The 22,277-nt window shown below is 43.6% G+C and overlaps 1 protein-coding gene across 2 annotated transcripts in view; it reads right to left on the minus strand.

Annotated features, from left to right (window-relative positions):
- Positions 1–585: 585 nt before the first annotated feature.
- The window catches only part of LOC149450477 (cell surface glycoprotein CD200 receptor 1-A-like), a 67,883-nt gene continuing 46,191 nt past the window's right edge, over positions 586–22,277 (minus strand). The window contains exons 2-6 of one of the 2 annotated variants that reach the window (XM_089691878.1): positions 21,819–22,124; positions 17,846–18,091; positions 11,259–11,349; positions 2,851–2,911; positions 586–768 (exon numbers count right to left, since the gene is read on the minus strand). In XM_089691878.1, the coding sequence (XP_089548004.1) occupies positions 679–768; positions 2,851–2,911; positions 11,259–11,349; positions 17,846–18,091; positions 21,819–22,124 (794 nt within the window). In that variant the 3' untranslated portion in view covers positions 586–678. Of the gene's footprint in view, positions 769–2,850; positions 2,912–11,258; positions 11,350–17,836; positions 18,092–21,818; positions 22,125–22,277 lie in introns of both variants that reach the window. The other variant, XM_089691877.1, reaches the window with a different exon arrangement.

Consider the following 22,277-nt stretch of genomic DNA (forward strand, 5'->3'; position numbering starts at 1 on the left):
CATTTCAAATATATGTCAATATATTTGGGAAGAATATTTTTAAAATATATTTCAAATATATTTTTCTTCCATATGTGTCTGCTCTCCCTCCCGCTGGCTTTCAGCTGCTGTAGAGAGAGCCATACAGGGGATCAGTTCCAGTAATTGCCCCCTGCCACACCCATGACCATCCCTGTACACCATACGTTTCCCCCTGCTGCCCAGGCCCCCCCCAGTGTGCCCCCACAGCTGCAGTGCTGCTGGCTTCCCTCCTCTTCTTCCCACTGGCAGCTGCAAGCACACAATAGGATCCTTCAGGATGGAGGGTGGGGGAAGGGTCCGGTAAATGTGTCACATTTACCAGCCCCTTCCTTTCCTGAATGAACACACCAATCACTCACTGTGTTCATTCATAACTGAAGCATTGTAGAATGTGTTTTTTTTTTTGGGGGGGGGTGACAGGCAGACCCTGTCAGCTTGGACTTCCACCAAGTCCCGGACAGACATAACCCCATCATGGGTTATAACCCTGCCCCACTCTGTCATAATCAAAAAAAGTTTTGTCTTTACTCTACTTTAATGGTTATCTTATGGAAACAAAACAAGTTTTAAGACAATGTCAGAATTTTTTTATTAATATCTCTAATATGTACAATTCTGTTCAGTTCATCCACAGTCCATTCTCCTCATTTCAGATGTTTAATTTAGCCGCGTCACCTTTAAAGACCCCCAGTACAAAACGTTCTCCCTCTGGGTATAGGTGGCATAAGGCTCAAATTCCTGCGTGTCCTGCAAAGAGAGGGGCAAAACGTTTACACAATGGTTTTATTTACAGGATGTACAGAAGTTGTAATAGTTTACAGAAATCATAAAGAGCAATCACCACGGGAAATGAGACTTTAAATGTACCAACGAGGACAAATGCATTTAAACCTCACATATCAACATACAGTGCTGTCTCCAAAAAATAGTAGTTAAAAAGAAATGGTTGGCTCAATGGTGACATCTTGGTCTACTATATTGTGTGTGTGTTTCAATGTTTGTTTGTACTGCTTTTCGCCTTGTACACTGGGGACGACTAGTATGGCCATTCTGGACAGGTACAGTATATACCACAGGCATTACTCACCTGCTTGGTCTAGATGTAAGCAGGGCTGGTGCTAGACTATTTTGCACGCTAGGCAACACCAGCTACTTGAACCCAAGAAGGATACTCCTTCTTCACAGATTGGTTGAAACACGGCTTACATGGCACCTCATTGTCTGGATACCCCTTCTTCACAGATTGAAGCATGGCTTATGTGGCACCTCATTGGCTGGATACTCCTTCACAGATTGGTTGAAGTATGGCTTACATGGCACCTCATTGGCTGGATACCCCTTCTTCACAGATTGGTTGAAGAACAGCTTACATGGCACCTCATTGCCTGGATACCCCTTCTTCACAGATTGATTGAAGCACGGCTTACACGGCACCTCATTGGCTGGATACTCCTTCACAGATTGGTTGAAGTATGGCTTACATGGCACCTCATTGTCTGGATACCCCTTCTACACAGATTGGTTGAAGCACGGCTTACATGGCACCTCATTGTCTGGATACCCCTTCTTCACAGATTGATTGAAGCACGGCTTACACGGCACATCATTGGCTGGATACTCCTTCTTCACAGATTGGTTGAAGTATGGCTTACATGGCACCTCATTGGCTGGATACCCCTTCTTCACAGATTGGTTGAAGAACAGCTTACATGGCACCTCATTGGCTGGATACCCCTTCTTCACAGATTGGTTGAAGCATGGCTTACGCGGCACCTCATTGGCTGGATACCCCTTCTTCACAGATTGGTTGAAGCATGGCTTACGCGGCACCTCATTGGCTGGATACCCCTTCTTCACAGATTGGTTGAAGCATGGCTTACGCGGCACCTCATTATCTGGATACTCCTTCACAGATTGGTTGAAGCACAGCTTATGCGGCACCTCATTGTCTGGACACCCCTTCTTCACAGATTGGTTGAAGCACAGCTTACGTGGCACCTCATTGGCTGGATACCCCTTCTTCACAGATTGGTTGAAGCACAGCTTACATGGCACATCATTGTCTGGATACCTCTTCTTCACAGATTGGTTGAAGCATGGCTTGCGCTGCACCTCATTGACGGGATACCTTTTCTTCACAGATTGGCTGAAGTTTGCAGGAGATGGCTTCAGCTCCAGCTAATATCATCCAATCCTGTCTGGGGACAGTGACGTCAGGACCCAGAAGTGATGTTTTACACATTGCTTCTGGGTCATTCAAGCGAAGTTCTGGCCCCCGCCCCCTCTCGATCCAGCGATGTGCACTGGAGTCTTGGCTATCCCGGGACTCCCTCTGCTCATTGGCTGCTGTCAATCAAGCCAGTGAGGCAATGAGAAGAGAGAGGAGGCAGGTCAAGCCGCGGCTCCGTGTTTGAATAGACACACAAAGCAGTGGGTGCCTCCATAGCAAGCTGCTTGCTGTAGGGGCACCCAACAGGAGGGAGGGGCCAGAAGTGCCGGCAGGAGACCCAAGAAGAGGAGGATCCAGGCTGCTCTGTGCAAAACCACTGCATACAGCAGGTGAGTATAGACATATTTGTTTTCTTTTTTTGTTTGTTTCTTTTTTTTTATTTAAGATTTACAGTCACTTTAAGCTAGATAATGAATTTCTGATCATGGCAAGAGAGATCAAAAAATTTACTTCCTTTCCAGGATTCTCATAAAATACACTAAAGTACATTCTGGTAAATCTCTTTCACCTTAGTCAGGCTGATAAAATCTGTAACAAATGGAAATGTTTTGCAAACTAACTTGCAATTTCACTTTCACAACTATCAATTTACCACATACCTCTGCAAAATAGTCCACTTGTTGCGGGGGAGAAGTGCTAAGTGACTTTTTGGAGCACGATCTGCAAATAAAATCCAGAATATGAAATGATTAATTTCAAGAGAACCATTAACGGCTTGGTTTCTGCAGGTCAAATGCAGCCAAATATCTTCTTTAGGCCCCATTCACATATGAGTGTAGCGTTTTCTGCATTTTGTTCAGACGTTTTGAGTTCTGGTGTGTTTGTATTAGCTAGTTAAGAAGAATTGAACCTTGGTCACGTGACAAAATGTGCGAAAGCGCATGAAAACACGCAATTTGTGCATTTCCATGTATTTCTATGGGAATAAAATTGCGCCAAAAACTCATCAACATGCTTGAATGGAGCTACAAAAGTAGCTCCAAAACGTTTTGAGCTTCAGGGGTTCTGCTTCTGTATTGCTCTGTGAACCATCTCCATAGAGCAATATTGATTTATTTCTCCCTGAGCTATTGTAGCTTCAAGCTTTGTGCTACAAAACACTCAGGTGTGAATGGGGCCTTAGTCTTGGATAGGGAAGGGTTGGAACCCCTGCTGGCATTCTATTTGTCTTCTGTTGGGAGATTTATTTTCATTTTTTCTTTGATGGGTGTCAGATAGGAAAGGAAAAGTAAATCTCCCCAGTGGAATTACAGATGGCAACAAATACATTTTTCTCTAGCTGATGAGTCTGTATACCCATTGGGGAAATTTCCCTACAATTCCTGTTTAGGGGATGGGAATCAGATAAAACAGAAACTAAAAAAAATATCTCCTCAATGGGGGCACAGACTAGAAGTTATTCAACATTTTATTGAGGTTCCAACCCTTCAAAAACTAATCATAATTTTAAAAAAAATTAGGCTCTAGTTCTTTAATTAGTATGATTGTGTAGGCTTACTAATAAATTCCCCCATATTTACTTTTATGTTTTTTGTCTGAGCCTGACACCTTAACTGGAATGTGAGTCGATCCCTAAATGTATGTAGCGCTACCCTCATAGGAGCCACTGAATTTGAATTGGGTCCCCCTAGGCAACACGCATTTTACACATTTTCTCACAGAGTTTCTCTAACAGTCCTTGAGCTTGTTTTTATTGAGGGTTAATAACTTATCATAACACGGTACAAAATGCAGATCAAAATTCAGCAACAGTCCCTTTAAGGAGTTCCCTTGCTGTATCTCCTCAGACCCCAGATGAACCTCTCCTCTTTCACCCAGCTGTCCTGAGTGTATCCCTGGGCAAGGAATTCCAAGATCTGCAGTTAAGTAGTCCCGGACGAGAACTAGCTGGGTATTGCACCTGACTGCCCTCTGCCTTCTCTGGCCCAGAGGGTGTCGAAATTCTCACACTGTCCTGTCCTGTTAGCTTGCTGGGTTGCAGCTGCTTTCAGGTCTTAGGCTTGGCTGGCTCCTTCCCTGCTGACAGGTTGTCCTCCCTAGGAGATGGTGGTACAGTGGAGATCCTTCCATCCAGCACCAGCCTGTGGGTAGGTTCCCCTCCCTGGGGCCCTCTCCCAGACTCCACACTCCAGCACCTTCCTTCAGGCCATCTTCCACCTGATTTCCTTGCTGCTCAGGCTCTTCTACATTTAAGGGTTACTCATGGACATCATGCCTTGCCTCCTGGGATTGGCCAAGTTCCCTTAAACATTCAAATCTAGACTGCCTCCCCTCCTCCGCTCCTCCTCTAGAAAGTTCCTCCAGTTTATAGGCGGGTGGGAGGGCTCCAGAAGCCCTGACCTGTAGAGCCTATCAGCCTGTCCTGAGTTAATCTTTCTACCTCACTCCCAGGCTGCTCATCCCAGGCTTCTAACAAGCCTCTGACTCACAAAATCCACTCACTAAACTAGAGGGCGCTACATCTGGATAACATTACATTTTTTTTTAATTTGGATGTCCTCAACTGACTCTGAATTTCATGGTTATTTTTGACAGTTTGGATTTCCAAAAAGCTTCTGACAGAAACAAACCAAAGGCTGCTCTAAAGATTGTTTCTGACTTTTCTGCTATTGCCTTGGCACTCTTACTCTCTACTGGCATACCCCAGGGTTATGTCCTGCGGCCCCTTCTGCTCATAATCTATGATCTAATCTTCTTCCTCTTGATCTCATATTTCATAAATGTAACATTCACTTCTATTGCTACGCAGATGACACCCAGCTCTATCTGTCCACTAAACCTGCAGCCACCCTTCCACCTAAATCCCTCGCTGACTGTTTACAGGAAATCAAATCCTGGCTCTCTTCTAACTTTCTCAAATTAAAAAAATTACAAAACTGAGGTTCCCCTCATTGGTATGTAATCCACTTTGCCAAAGCTTAACAGTTTTTCAGTTAATATTGATAACTCTACAGTCTTTCACTCCTCTCAGGTAAAGAGTCTGGGTGCCATCTTTGACAGCACTCTATCTTTCCAAGCTCGCATCAATAATGTTACTCGGTCAGCATATTTCCATTTACACAAGATTAACCATTTCCACCCGTTCCTCACAGTCAACAGTACTGCCGTTTTCATTCACAATCTGGTCACTCACTGCACAGATTACTGCAATTCCTTCTCTTTGGTCTCCCTCTCAAGTCCCTCCATAAACTGGAACTGGTTCAAAACTCTACTGCATCACCAGAACCCACTCATTTAACCACATCACTCCTATCCTTCAGCACCTCAACTGCCTTCTGGTCAAATATCGTATTGATTTGTGGATTCTGTTGCTTACTTTTAAGGTCATCCACAACCTCGCTCCTCTGTATCTTTCTGAGCTCCTGCACTTCAACGGATCCTCTCGCACTCTTACGTCTTCTTCTTCCATCCACCTCAATGTTCCATCCACCTGACCACTATCGGACTGAGGGCCTTTAGCCGATCTGCCCCTCGACTTTGGAGCACCCTGCCACATGACACCTGCAACATTGACTTCCTACCTTTAAATCACATCTCAAGACTCATCTCTTTAAGCTAGCACACTCTGTCTGACTTCATTCATTTGTTTTGTATTTAATGTTTATGTAATGTATATTTATTTACTTTTTTGTTGTTCTGTTGCTATCGTTGTAATGTGCCCTTGGGTGTTTTGAAAGGCATCAATAAATAAAACGTATAATTATTATTATTATTAATATTATTATTATCTTCACTGCCAATACAGCCAGTCACCACCCATCTATCTTAGTATCTGCAGTAGAATTTTCACTTAAACCACTGGGGTCATTTGAAAAAATGCACCCAGTGGTGGTCAGGATCACCCCCTTACAGGCTGCTTAAAAGATCACTGGCTGCCAAATGGAATTGGCCTGGAATGATGCAAGCACCATCAGAATGGAGGTCAATTAGACACAGTTCAAGGAACCCCTAGCAACCTCTGGAGCAGACATTTTCAAACCTCCTGTTTGAAAATGGCTGCAATGGGAAATTTGAATGAGCATTCCTACGAATTTTCATTCAAACACTGTCAATGACATTGGCTGGATTGTGGGAATGTTGCTTGCAAGCCTAGTGTTGCTACCTGGTTGTGGAGAGGACATCACTGCAGCTGATATCATTGAGCCCCAGGCGAAGATAGGGAGGAGAAAAATGATCATCCCAGGGGCGGACTGATAACTCATGGGGCCCCCGGGCAATAGGAGATCATGGGGCCCCTGTGTCCTTGCCCAAACTAAAAAAAGCCTATGAAAAAGGTAACAGGGGCATCTCATGGGGCCCCCTACTGACCCCGGGCCCTCGGGTAGTGCCCGAGTTTCCAAATGGTCAGTCCGATCCTGGATCATCCTATATGTTATTTAAAGGAACAGTATTGCTTGGTTGGGACACTGTTAAGGCAAGTATACCCAGGTTCAGAGGCATTTAAATTTGAGAACTCCAATAGGGGATGTGGGCCCAGACTCATGGGCCATTGGGAGAGGGTTTGCCAGAGACTGTTGGACCTCTACTTTTCATTGCTTTAGTCAGGACCCCCCTTAGTATAGGGATTAGGGGAAAAGTCATTGGTCCACCTGTTATTTACTGTATATTTGTTAAAGTGTCTATGATTGCTCTTTTGGTTGTTGATTTATTTTGTGTTGTTACAATAAATATTCACCCTTCGGCCTTGGTGTTTCAGAGTGTGTGGCATTGATGAGAATGTCATTGACATCCAGAGTCAGGGGATACTACATAGACCGGCTTAAACGTCAAACTGTTGCTTTGCCAAAAAGACTCACTTTAAAAAAATTTTAATCTCTTTTGGCAACCCAAAGCTTGGTCTATGCATGGAAAAATAGATAGTAGAATCAATTCTCAGGTCAGTTATTAATATTAATAACTGGTTAACATCAATTATCAAAGTGCTGTTTACAAGTAAAAGTTACTAAAAAAACATTTTGTATGTAGCACTACCCCCTTTGGGGCTGCTGGATTTGAATTGGGTCCCCCTAAGCTCTGCATGGCCAGACAACTCATTTTACACATCTTGCACACTGGAGTATTAAGAGGTTAAACTTAGATGGAGTCAAGAGGTACAGTATATGGGATGCCCAAGGAACTGTAGAGCTCGAAGACAACTCCTGAGAAATTATGTACAAAAATGTGGATAGTAACAATCTCTTCTTTAAAGAGCACTGAAGGCTCTTTGGTGTACTGTACTTCCTCAGACCCAGGTTATTCCTCCTCTTCACCCAGCTGTCTGAGGGTATTCCTGGGCAAGGGGGCCCAGCAATACTGCCAATTTAAAACAGTCACAGATGAGAAGCTAGTTGGGTATTGCACCTGACTGGCCTTTCCCCTTATCCTGCCCAGGGGATGTAAGTGTACTCACACTGTCCTTTGCTCTCAGCTTTGTGGATTGTTGGCTACCTGCAGACCTTTCACTGGGATGGCTCCTTCCCTGCTGCTCAGGATGTCAAGGAGATGGTGGCACAGTGGAGGTCCTCTCTTCCAGCAACCTGCCTGTAGGTAGGCCCCTGCCCTGGAGCCTCATCACAGGTCCACACTCCAGCCTTCCTCACTCCATGTTCCACCCGACACTGACCACTGCCCTCTAGGCTCTGTGATATTTGAGGATTATCTTGGTCACCATGCCCAGCCTCCTGCCAGCGTATTGGCCAAGGTCCCTCAAATATGCAGATCTGGACCTCCTCCCCTTCTGTTCCAGAAAGTTCTCAACTTTCTAGAAAGGTGTGGAGGGGGCTCCAGAAGCTCTGATCTGTTAGAGCCTCCCAGCCTGTCCTGAGGGGACCTCACTCCCAGGCTGACTCATCCCAGGCTGCTACTCAGCCTCTCTCTAAAAAAAAAAACATAGCTATCTAACCTAGAGGGAGTTACATGTCATTTAAAGTGGTAATAAATGTAATACTTAAAAGAAAGAAAAAACTTTTCCCCTGCAAGGCAATGTCATAATGTGCTAGTATGCATTGCATATTAGCACATTATGTGAAATCTACCTTAGCCCCTTCCCGTCTGGCCCATGCCAATAAACAGCCAGACAGGAGCGTTGCCTATGCGGGGTGATGTTTCTAAACATCCCCCTACATCCATTGCCTATGCGCACTCCCTGGGAGCGTGCAGCACCACGATGTCCCGATTCATGTGATCATTGATTGGTCAGTCAGTGATCACATGAACAGTAGTAAACAAGATCACTTACTGACATTATTGTTTACTACTTGTGAATTCTGTGAAAGATCACAGAGGTCACATGGTACAAGGCTATTCACAACAGCCTTGTACCATGTGACAAGCTCTGACCAATCACAGCTCACACGGTAATTCTCAATGGCAGGTATGCAGCCAGAGAGAAGGAGAAATTACTGCTTTTACAGCAGTGTAAAAGAAGAAAAAAAATCTTCATCACTCCTCACAAGTAGTATAGTGTCACTATGGTGACACTGTAATAATAGGGTGACGGTGTGTAAAAAAAAAAGTACATAATTATATATATATATACAGTTGGGCAAAAAAGTATTTAGTCAGCCACCAATTGTGCAAGTTCTCCCACTTAAAAAGATGAGAGAGGCCTGTAATTGGCATCATAGGGAGACCTCAACTATGAGAGACAAAATGAGAAAAAAAATCCAGACAATCACATTGGCTGATTTGGAAAGAATTTATTTGAAAATTATGGTGGAAAATAAGTATTTGGTCAATATCAAAAGTTCATCTCAATACTTTGTTATATATCCTTTGCTGGCAATGACAGAGGTCAGACGTTTCCTGTGTCTTCACAAGGTTGGCACACACTGTTGCTGGTATGTCGGCCCATCCTCCATGCAGATCTCCTCTAGAGCAGTGATGTTTTGGGGCTGTCGCTAGGCAACACGGACTTTCAACTCCCTCCAAAGGTTTGCTATGGGGTTGAGATCTGGAGACTGGCTAGGCCACTCCAGGACCTTGAAATGCTTCTTACGAATCCACTCCTTCGTTGCCCGGGCGGTATGTTTGGGATCATTGTCATGTTGGAAGACCCAGCCACGTTTCATCTTCAATGCCCTTGCTGATGGAAGGAGGTTTGCACTCAAAATCTCATGATACATGGCCCCATTCATTCTGTCTTGTACAGGATCAGTCGTCCTGGTCCCTTTGTGGAGAAATAGCCCCAAAGCATGATGTTGCCACCCCCATGCTTCACAGTAGGTATGGTATTCTTTGGATGCAACTCAGCATTCTCTCTCCTCCAAACACGACGAATTGTGTTTCTACCAAACAGTTCTATTTTGGTTTCATCTGACCATATGACATCCTCCCAATCCTCTTCTGGATCATCCAAATGCTCTCTAGCAAACTTCAGATGGGCCCGGACATGTACTGGCTTAAGCAGGGGGACACGTCTGGCACTGCAGGATCTGAGTCCCTGGCGGCGTAGTGTGTTACTGATGGTAGCCTTTGTTATGATGGTCCCAGCTCTCTGCAGGTCATTCACTAGGTCCCCCCGTGTGGTCCTGGGATTTTTGCTCACCGTTCTTGTGATCATTTTGACCCCATGGGTGAGATCTTGCGTGGAGCCCCAGATCGAGGGAGATTATCAGTGGTCTTGTATGTCTTCCATTTTCTAATTATTGCTCCCACAATTGATTTGTTCACACCAAGCTGCTTGCCTATTGCAGATTCAGTATTCCCAGCCTGGTGCAGGTCTACAATTTTGTTTCTGGTGTCCTTCGACAGCTCTTTGGTCTTCACCATAGTGGAGTTTGGAGTGTGACTGTTTGAGGTTGTGGACAGGTGTCTTTTATACTGATAACAAGTTCAAACAGGTGCCATTGATACAGGTAATGAGTGCATGACAGAGGAGCCTCTTAAAGAAGAAGGTACAGGTCTGTGAGAGCCAGAAATCTTGCTTGTTTGTAGGTGACCAAATACTTATTTTCCACCATAATTTTCAAATAAATTCTTTCCAAATCAGCCAATGTGATTGTCTGTATTTTTTTTCTCATTTTGTCTCTCATAGTTGAGGTCTCCCTATGATGCCAATTACAGGCCTCTCTCATCTTTTTAAGTGGGAGAACTTGCACAATTGGTGGCTGACTAAATACTTTTTTGCCCCACTGTATATATATATATATTAAAAACAGATTTTGAAAAATTACAATTTTTTTATTAAACTGATTTGGGGTATTTTTTTTTTTTTAACCAAAAAGATAACAATATATTTTGGCCAAGATTATGAAGAAAAATTATTTATGTGCAAAGAAAGAAAAACACTTTTTAAAAAAACATTTTGGTCTTTTTTAATTTATATAGCAAACAAATAGAAATCCCAGTGATGAATAAATACCACCAAAATAAAGTTTTATCTGTCTCAAAAAAATGCTAAAAAATTTCATATGGGTACAGTGTTGCATGACTGCGCAATTGTCATTCAAAGTGTGATAGCGCTGAAAGCTGAAAATTGTCCTGGACTGGAAGGGGGTGAAAGTGTCCGGACTTGAATTGGTTAAAACTAAGTCCTACAGTGGTGCGTTGTCACCACTGACAGCGCTTCCATCTTCACCCGCTCCTTCTTCCAGGTTTGCAGGCTCCAGCAGCTTAAATGACTGAGTCATGACGCATTCGCACAGGAGTCACTTTTTACGGCATGCGGCTCTGAAGGAACTGCACAGGCATGCCATTCCTTCAGAGTGCATGTGTTGTTGCTGCTTTACCAGTAAATATTTCCTAAACAGCTCACATATAGGCAGGGGCGGACTGACAACTCATGGGGCCCCCAGGCAATAGGGGATCATGGGGCCCCTGTGTCCTTGCCCAAACTCAAAAAAGCCTATGAAAAAGGTACCATGGGCATCTCATGGGGCCCCCTACTGACCCCGGGCCCTCGGGCACTGCCCGAGTTTCCAAATGGTCAGTCCACCCCTGTATATAGGAGATATTTGCAGTACCTATTGTAGGCTTACCTGTAGATAAACAGTGAAAAAACAGACTTTATTACCACTTGAAGAAATACCTGATTTTTTTTTGGTTCCAGTAGACGATACACAAGGCAGAGATGAGAAGGATGGCAATGCCTACAAGGATCCCGATCAACATCCAACTTACTGTAAAGAAACAAAATTGTACAATGATTGACAGATGATAAACGGAGAAAGTCAAAGTCAGGGAACTCAAATCTCAAGTGCCACTAAAAGGGAATTGTTTTTTCCTATAAACAACTGGTTATGTGTATTTTGCTCTCAGGAATTAACCACTTGACCTCATGATCAGGGTATTTTTTGCTATTCAGCACTTCTTTTTTAACTGGTAGTTGCACGGTCATGCAACACTGTACACAAATTAATTTTATATAATTTTTTTTCACACAAATAGGCCTCTGGACCAATTGGGTCTGCCTGTCCGTTTATCAAGCGGACCCAATCGGATGCTCCATTGCTCTCTATGGAGCGGTGGGTGTAAACAGACATGTGTCCGTTTGCACTGGTCTACATCTGATCCGACCCTGTCTGCTGAAAACAGACAGATTGGGATCTGTTTCCCATCCATCTGGGTGATCAGATCAGATGAGAGTCAGATGGAAACACAGGCAGCCCATTTCCACCAATAACCCATAGAGGACAGGGGGCTGTGTCCATAAGAGGAGCTGACACGGACCAGAAATGCCCGTAGCAAAAAAGAAAGAAAAAAATGGCTCAGGGCATACATGACTAGGCCCAGAATGGGGAAGGAGGAACAGAAAGGGTTAAGGCAGATCCAAGGGGTTTGTTTTTGATAGTGGGGGTATTTGGTTGGTGGAAGGTTGAGAGTAGGTGGGGTTTCCTGCACCTTAGGGTGGGGGGTTTCAGTGAGGGGGCGTCAGTTTGAGCTGGACGTCAGGAGTGAGAGCTTCCCTCCCGCCCTCCCTGTTTTTGGTGAGTATTGGGTCCCTCCAGGTAAAAGTGGGTTATGTTGGTTCCTGGGCGGTTGTTGGTCTTTGGAGGCGGTTCTTATCTTGGAAGGTAAAAACAATGGTGTGGGACCCATCGGTGGTATGGGATGCCCGGGGACATTCCCAGCTAACCAAGGTTTAACTGGAAGGTGGTGGTGCTGCACAGCGGACGGTATGGTTGTCTCCGAGCTGGTTGGTTGCGGCCGGAGGCCTAGTGTATATGGTTGTCCGCAGGTGCATTTCGGATTGTTTGGGGGTGACTTCGAAGACCAACAACAATTCTTTGGGTTTCTGTTATAAGGAATGGTTGGTGTATTTAAATTTGTGTTGTTAATAAAAAGCCATGTTGGCCATTTACTCCAAAATTGGTGTCATGTTTTTTGTAAGTATAGTTGGTTAAGGGGAAAGGGGGTTTGTACGGAACGGTCATGGTGGTAATGGGGAGTGGACAAGCCTATCTCTGGTGCAATAGTCATGTCATCCGCTTACTCGGCGGGGATCAGTGGGCAGGTCCCCCGATGAACTGCAGATCTGCTGATGGGTCCGCCCCTTGTGAAAGCGGCCGTAGAGCTTTTGGTGGTATTTGATCACCACTGGGTTTTTTAATTTTTTATATTTTGAAAAAAACAACAATCTGTTATAAATCCAATAAAATCAAATTTCTTCATAAATGTTGGCGAAAATGTATTCTGCAACATGTCTTTGGTAAAAAAAAAAATCCCAAGAAGTGTACATCAGTTGTTTTGTGTGATAGCGTCTACAAACAATGATACTGGAATTTATGCAGCTATGACACCATACTTGTTATGGAGTGATCAGTGACTAAGGTATACATACATGGATCAATTTTCGAAATATTTTTTCATTCGAAAATCGGACCTAAGAATAATCGGCCGATTTTAGCTCTGTTAGTAGGGCAATGTCACCGGCCAATTTTTGTGGTTCCTCCCCATTTTGTTTATTGAACATGCTGGAAAATTCATGAAAAACGACCAATTTTCGAAATCATTGGTGGCACAATCGGATTACAGAATGAACAATGTTTTCGATTGAAAAATCATTCAGAATTCGACCCATGCATGGCCTGCGTTACTATATAGTGTGACTGTGAAATTGCGGTGGGCAATCTGGCACTAACAGACACTGGTTGGGAGGGTCACTAACTGACTAGCTGACACTGATGTCGCTAGTGACACTAATACAGTGATCAGTGATAGTACTGTACAATGTACTCTGTACTAATGACACTGTCTGGGAAGGGGTTAACATCAAGGGGTAATCAAAGAGTTGACTTTGTGCCTAACAAGTGTAATGTGTGCTGCTTTTACTTACTGATCTGGATGCTTTTTCTCCCTGCTTTTCAGGGAGAAGAAACAGCCAGATTTCTGTTCTCTGTACACAGAACAGAACTCTATGTGTGAGATCTGACACAGCCAATTAGCAAGTTTCAGCAAACTCATTGGCTGAAATCTTCCAATAAACTTGTACTGTGTCCAATCAAAGCATAGGTCAGCATGGGCCAGCAAGGGGCATACAGGTGCATTGTCTGGCCTGCCTGTGTTGCCTGTTTGCATTAAATCTACTGTGGGCAGGTAACAAGTACTTAAATCAGAATCAGAATTTTTGTTGCCCCACTGTGATGGGAGTGACTTTGGGTGGGGGGCCCATGGAACACAGTTCACTTCGGAGGGGTGGGGAGACCCCTGTCCCAGCTCCCCATATCCCTCTTATGTGTAAGTCACCCTGTGCCTGTTAGGGGTACAGGGTGAAATGTCCTGCTATTGAGTAGACATGTATAGGGGGGGGGGGGGTTGTTCATTGTTTACTGCCAAGTGGTTGTCCCATTGTTCTATTGTGTCTTGCTTGTGAGCAAACTATTATGGGATGTATGTGTTTGTGTATTGGCTTGGTGGGAGGTGTCAGCTGTGTGTCTCTTGTTACTAAATGTATTGCCCCGCCCTGTGTATATATCTTGTGTCTGTGTTAAAATAAAGCAGTCCATTTCCTGTTTTATTACAAGTCTGGTGCTGTCTCGTCTTGTATGGTCAGCGGTGGTGTCCGTGGATCTGTGTTCGGACAGGGAAGCGGGAGTCTAACGGAAATACCCTAGTGCAGTCGGGGTCCGGTTCTGTTACACCCACTATGTAATACAAATGACAAATACATTTGACAAACAAACAAAATAAGTTAAAAAAAATATACAAGTAAAATAAAGTGATTCAAAAAAAGGTTCTGTGTTTAAATTTCATCTATAAAGTGTCAGAAGCAACCCTTCACCATCAGATCTTGATTGGATATAAGGCTTGGTTCGCATGTATACATTTTGCGTTTGATGCTTTCTCCAGTGCTTTTTGTTTTGTGTTTTTCTATAAGTGCTTTTGACACGTTTTTGATGCATTTTTACCGCGTTTTGCTCAGCTCTTGTTTTTTTTTGTTGTTAAAGTGGAATCTGTTTTGTTGCTGGGCAGAATAAAAATGCAAAACGCAAAACGTATCAAAAACACATCAAAAACGCACTTCAGCAGCTTCTCCATTGAACTCTATTGTAGCAAAAACGCTGCTTTTTGCTTTTAAAAAAGTCCCTGACCCTTTCCAAAAATGCAGCAGCTCAAAAAAAGCATTGTTGTGAACATGTTCCATAGGAAACCATGTTAAATGGACTGTAGTGCGTTTCTGCAAAAAGCCTACAATTTTGAAAGAAAAACCCTAGATTTTCGACATTTTGCTATTAACATCTTGGCGCTGACCGAACGCAAATGTGTGGCCTCCCGGCATCTGGGCCTAGACGCCAAGCAGCCGCACATTTGCGTTCTATTAAAAAAAACATATGTGCTGAGAGCGCGCACCCTGCGTACTCCCAGCACACATGTGCGGTACTCACAGAAAGGTCTCGATCTCATCTTTCGATCGGGACTTTCCCAATCATGTGACTGCCGTGACGGCGTGTCACAGCGGTCACATGACCCTAAACCTGGCCCCACCTCCCAGCTTCTAAAACCCTTGAAGGGCCGGGAGGCGCCAAGTGGTTAAATATGTCCAGTAAAAAAATTTTGAAAATCAAATTATGCCATTAATTTAGAATAAAATATATTCTGCTCCATGACTTTGCTAAAAAAATAAATCCCAATACGTGTAAATTAATTGGTTTACATGAAAGTTATAGCGTTTACAAATGTCGGTATATATATTGGAATTTTTTTTTTATATACTAGTAATGGTGACGATCAGCGACTTATTGCGGGACTGCGGCAAGCATTCTGACACGGGGGGGGGGACTGACTAACTGCCACTGACATCCCCAGTGACACCAATAGAGTGATCAGTGCTAATAAAAAGCACTGACATTGTACTAATGGCACTGGGCAGGAAGGGGTTAACATGTGGAGCGAACAAAGGGTTAACTGTGTGCTGTGTTGTGTTTTACTGTGTAGACATGCTGCTTTGTATTGCAATGCTGATACACAGCAGCATGTCCTTGCTGACAGGAGAGAGACCGGTGTTGTTTATAAACAGGTCTCTCCCCTGTCAGTGATACTCGGCGATCGCTGGGTGTTGGCGGGGAATCATTGGCTGGGATCCGGTGATCAACAGCTGTAGCCGCCAATGACGGCGCAGGTAGGTAGGTGCGCACGCCCCCTACCCAGAAATGCAAAATTACTTATATATATTTGCGCAGCCCTGCTGCCGTGTATCAGTATTTCTGCTAGGGCGGTGGGAAAGCGGTTAATGGATGTTGCTTTTAACTTTTAATTAGTATGACCATTTGGAAACTCAGGCACTGCTCGAGGACCCGGGGTCAGAAGGGGGCCCCATGAGATGACCCTGGTACCTTTTTCATAGGCTTTTTTGAGTTTGGGCAAGGACACAGGGGCCCCATGATCCCCTATTGCCCGGGGGCCCCGTGAGTTGTCAGTCCGCCCCTGTTAGTATGACATTATTGGGTTATGACTTTTAGCCCGGGTTCACACTTCTGCGGTGCGACACAGCACATGTGATTTGCACAGGAACCGCACCGCATTCCTGTGCAAATCACATTCGAATTCTGTGTGGTGCGATTTCAGCCATACATTTTGTATGGCTCAAATCACACAACATCAGCACCAAAAAGGTGCAGGACCCTTTTTTTAGTCTGTACTAGAATGGGATCGCATGGGTATTCACACCCATGCAATCTGATTCTGCACATCGCAATGCGTTTTGTGAACCGATTTCAGGGTGTTGTTAACCACTTTAAAACCGGGCACTTTTCCCCCTTCCTGCCCAGGCCAATTTTCAGCTTTCAGCGCTTTCACACTTTGAATGACAGTTGCGCGGTCATACAACATTGTACCCAAACTAAAATGTTATCATTTTCTTCACACAACTAGAGCTTTCTTTTGGTGGTATTTAATCACCGCTGGGGTTTTTATTTTTTGCTAAATTAACAAAAAAAAGACTGAACATTTTGAAAAAAAACACGTTTCTTTGTTTCTGTTATAAAAATTTGCAAGTTTTTTTTGTTGTGATTAGCTGTGATTGGCCAGGGCTAATCACATGACACAGATGGGCTGTGATTGGCCAAGCCTGTGCATGTGATCGCTGTGACCATTCACAGCTAGACATCTAGACAATAGCTAAAGGAAGCCATCCATTGTATACAACTGTCATGTGACCCGCTGTGATTGGTCACAGCAAGTCACATGGTACTGGCAACGGGGCCGGTACACAGATCTGTTATTGGCCGTGTCCGAGGTACACGGCCGGTGACAGATCTCGCCACAGCGCAGCCTTGTGGGCACACGCAATGCGGGAACCGGGAAGGACGTCATATGACACCTTACCGGAGGGACGAGAGGTTCACCTGGCCATCATTTGACTATAGGCCAGGTGGCAACTGGTTAACATACACACCCACAGCAGCTCGCATGAACTGGGCGCGAATATGATGCGGTGCGAAATTCGCACGCAAACCGGAGTGAATTCCGCCCCGCATCAGTGTGAACCCGGGCTTATGGTCAAGTGAGTGGCAGCTTTAGTCACTGTCCACAGGTAAGGAGGAGAAAAGCTTCATTTCTTGGGTTTGTAGGAACATGTCTTTGATTTATATGTGCTTACCGATCAGAGGCGTCCCTAGGGTTGGTGTCACCCAGTGTGATAACACTGGGTGACACCCCCTCCAACCATCCCCGCAGGATGGATCGGATCTGCAGTTTGAGCATAATGGATCAGACTCCGATCCATTATGCTCCCCAATCCGCAGATCCGATCCATCCTGCGGGGATCGTCAGCTTTCTTTACAACTTACCATTTCGTGGAGTGGGTCCAGTGTCACCCCGTATAGGTTGCATGCCGACAATGCACGCAGGTTGGTTCGGATCTGTGGATTGAGCATAATGGATCATAGTCCAATCCATTATGCTCCCCAATCTGCAAATCTGAACCAACCTGCGTGCATCGTCGGCTTGCTTTACAACTTACCTTTTCGTGTAGCGGGTCACCCCATGTGGTAGGTGTCACCCGGTGCGGCGCACAACCCCTGCACCTGCCTCGGGACACCACTGTTACCGATGTCACCTTTTATTGAAAAGGACAAATCATTTACCACGTTGGTGATGGAATGTGAAGGAAGAAGGCTGGATTTCTATGCCTGTTGGGGAAATCTAACATTCTTAACATGAACTCACCAGTTTTACCTTCTGATATAATAGACTGGCTCCAGAGATTCTGAAATGTGGGATGAGACACAAGGCACGTCACATTGCCTCCATCAGACTTATATGTGCTGGTCACTGTCCAGGTGTCACCCGAATCTTTAACTTCACTTGTGTTTATATTATCTGAATGTGGGATCCAGGAGATCTCTGCAGCCGGGAATCCACCAATGGCTCTACACTCCAGAGATCCATTACTGTTTATATGCAGAGACACAGAGGGCTGAGCTACAGGAAAAAAAAAAAAAAAAAACATTAATAACAGTCCTCCAGAGGATTTCCTGACCAGGCCATTTTTTGCATTACAGCATTGCGTTATTTTAACTGACAATTGCGTGGTCATGCAACGCTGCACCCAAATTAAATTTATGTCATTTTTTTCCCCACAAATTGAGCTTTCTTTTGGTGGTATTTGATCGTCTATGCGGGTTTTTATGTGCTACAAAAAAAATACCAACAATTTTAAGATAAAAACTGTATTTTTGACTTTTTGCTATTAAATATATCCAGTAAAAAAAAATTTAAAATAACATTTCACCATAAATTTTGGCCAAAATGTATTCTGCTCCATGTCTTTGCGAAAAAAAATCTCAATACATGTAAATGAATTGGTTTATGTGAAAGTTATAGCGTTTACAAATGGCGATATATATACTTGGCTTTTTTTTTTTTTTAAACTTTTGCTAGTAATGGCGGCGATCAGTGACTTATAGTGGGACTGGGGCATTCTGACACTGGGGGGAACTGACTTGGAGTCACTGACATTCCCAGTGACACCAATACAGGGATCAGTGCTAATAAAAAGCACTGACACTGTACTAATGGCACTGGGCAGGAACGGGTTATCATGTGGGGCGATCAAAGGGTTAACTGTGTGCTGTTTTACTATGTTCTGTGTTTGTGCTTCACTGTAAGCACACTGCTTTGCATGGCTGTGCTGTGCAGAGCCATACAAAGCAGTGGGCAGGAGCTGACAGGGAGGAGAACTGTTTTGTTTACAAACAGTTCTCCCCACCATCAGAGATGCTCGGCAATTACTGGGCATCGGCGAGTAATCACCGGCTAGGACTCAGTGATTGACAGCTGCGGCCGCGCATGTGGGGTGCGTGCGCGCCCCCTACCCGGAAATGCAAACTCATGTATATATATATATATATATATATACATGATTTTGCAAACAGCTGCCGCTCTGTAGCAGTATTTCTGTTATGGGGAGGAGCTGAAGCAGTTAAAGTGTTACTAAACCCCGGACCCTGCATTCACAATATCCGGTCTCCCACAGTACACACAACATGGAAACGCAAATATTTTAGTAAATATAAACTGCTAAATACCTTTTTTCATCAGCAGTTAGAGCAGTCTTGTGATTCTATCAGTGTCCAGCTGAGCACTGGTTAAGGCTTATAGGAGAAGTTTTCTTTCATTCTCCCCTGATTGTCCTAAGAAGCTGCATAACCTCCGACCCTCTTTTTGATTAGCCCTGTGCTGATCATCCTTCCAAAGGAAAAAAAAACCTCTCAAGCAATACACACCAAACTGAGCATGTGCAGAGTGAATCCACATGATATGTCTTACCAAGAGATAAGAGGGGGGACACTTGAAGAAGGGGAGGGGGATCAGAGAAGACAGGATGAAACAGCGTTTTCACTCAATGCAGAGGATTAACCCCTTAGGTTCTACAATGAGTATAACAAGCATGCTTTACTGCATATACAGACTGATTGTACTGTTGTGGGGTTAGTAACACTTAAATTAATTAAAACATTTATTGACTACATTATTATTGCTGCTAACCAGGGGTCTCCAAACTATGGCCCTCCAGGTGTTGAGGAACTGCAAGTCCCATGAGGCCTTGCAAGACTCTGACAGCCACAGGCAAGACTCCCAGAGGCAGAGGCATGATGGGACTTGTAGTACTTCAATAGCTGGAGGGCCGTAGTTTGAGACCCCTGCTGTTAACAATGGTGTATCTACAGAAATGTTCTGGCAAAAATAATGGACTGTGTCCTCTTACTGCTACCAACACCCTCACTGCACTCCTCTGGGAAACCTTGCCCCCCCCCCCCACCTCCTCACCCCTGTTTCTGTGTTTCAGTCAGCTTAAAGAGTGACTCCACTTTCATGAGGGAAAAAATAGCAAATAAAATAATAATATAGCATATACAGCTGTGACACAAGTCATATTGTAATTGAATGTTATTAAATATTACCTTTCCTTTTCAATCTGCAGCTCTGTAATTTTCGGTAGAATGTAATATGGCAACCTGGAGGTGTTCTGTACACAGATGGTATAAAGAACGCCCCCCTGAAATGTAATTTCCTGCTTGTGTGATTGGCTCACAGATTTTCCCAGAGGTCTGCACTAAGATACATGTCAGATTTTGGCATCCCCTGCAACAAAAATGTCATTTTTGGTGAGATAATCCCAAAGGGAAAACAAATCCAAAGAGATGCAGACCCTGCCACTTTCCTCATTAGAGCTTTGTAAGTGCAGCAGCTGATTGGTAATTATGAAATCACTCCCATTCACATTCACTTTACACATGGATGCTGACAAACAGCTATTTCGTCAGAATAGCAAAAGGTAGAAATCTGCAACAAAGTTTGTTAAAATCTGTGCAATGTACATACTGTAGATCATCCAGACGGGAAAGTTTTTTTTTTCTCAAAAATAGTGGAGTTACCCTTTAAAGCAGAACTAAACCCATCGATTTAACTGTTTCCCGAAACGGTCACAGTCAAGGCCTGCAGTGAATGACAAGGGTCACAAATGAAAATCAAATTGAGGCTGAGATAGCAGCTTCCTTGGCTGTAAAGGATAGGAGGATTTATTTCCTCTTTAACCCTTTTGCTACCAGAGCCGGTTTTGAATTTTTTTAGCACACATTTTTCCAGACCCAAACATGATATATTTTCTGAAAGCAGACACCTTAGAGAATAAAATAGTGGTAGATCCAATTGTCAGGATATTATCACAAAGGTCTAGGGAATGCAAAAATTCAGTAAAAACAGACTAAAGTCAATTTTATGGCAAACAAATGCAATACATTTCCCACATTTTTGATAAAAGATGAGATTGCGCCAAGTAAGTGACATTCCAAACTTTAAAGTGTTACTAAACCCACAACAAAAATAAATCAGTCTGCCATTTGTCAAATTTATTGTCAAATTTATTTCTATGTAAAGCAGAGTTCCAGCTGAAAAAAAAAAAAGTTAGCAGCTACAAAAACTGTAGCTGCTGACTTTTAAAATACAAACACTTACCTGTCCCTCGGTCCAGCAGTGTCCTCACCATGATTGGTTTTACCAGATATGATTATATTCATTTGTCCAATTACTTTTGGTCCCTTGAAGGCGGTGTGGCTACTCTTAAGAGCTGTAATTCCTAAACCCTTCCTTTCAATTTGGATGTACATACCCTCAAATTAAACCCGAGACTGCGCACTGTCAGCCCATATCCATTATAGAACTATAGCTTGAATATGTTTTGGTAAATACCTGAAGAATCTGTGGCAAAATATATATGAACCTAACTGTATGTGTATGTATGAATGTAAGTTAGGGACCTTAGATTGTACTCCCCCTTGAGGGTTAGGGACTGATGTGAATGTACAATATATATATTTAAAGCTCTGCGTACATTTTTTAAGTACCTGTAATAAATCATAATGAAAAATGGAACATCAACATTTTTTTTTTGCTTGCACTGATAGAATGATGGAAGTCAGCAGAGCTTCACCTCATTCATTAGGCTCAAGGGAACATTCCATTGCAAAGTGTAATTCCCTGCCTTGGGAATGAACAGCATATTTGCCTTGGGGAAGAATGGACCCTACTGTCTTTAATTTGCTCTATACATTTTGTTAAAAGTGAATTTAATTGTGTATTTTTGCTTGAATATTTGAAGGAGCGACTTTGTTTTTTGGAAAAGAAAAATTAATACGTTTCAAAACACCTAATACTTGTAAAATAGTTGTATAGATGAAGGTCCCTCTAAGAGATGACAGTTCACAGGTATAATTTCCTCCATCAGATATCTGGCTGTCCTGGATGGTCAGTGTTATATTGGTTCGTGTCATTCTTGTACTGCAGTTGCTGTATATCTGTGATTCTCCTTTCATGTGTGGACCATATGAGAATAAACACCGAGAATTACTGATGTGATGGATCTTCCATATAACTCCCGTTATTTGGTCTCCAGAATCCCCTCCACATTGTAGAACTGTAGAATCGCCTCTTCTCCCCACCACAACACGAAGATCTGGAATCCAGAAAATATCACAATCATTGTGTGTTGAATCAATCAATCACGTGTAATCACATATTCTAGATATTGATATATACCTATACCTAGAAAGTATCCCCATGAAGGTCTACAAGGCTCAGTTCACACTGATATAGTGCGGATTTGCAC

The sequence above is a fragment of the Staurois parvus genome, unplaced genomic scaffold, assembly GCF_062004578.1.
Source record: "Staurois parvus isolate SC_StPar_1 unplaced genomic scaffold, SC_StPar_1.0 ptg000574l, whole genome shotgun sequence".
Lineage (NCBI taxonomy): Eukaryota > Metazoa > Chordata > Amphibia > Anura > Ranidae > Staurois > Staurois parvus.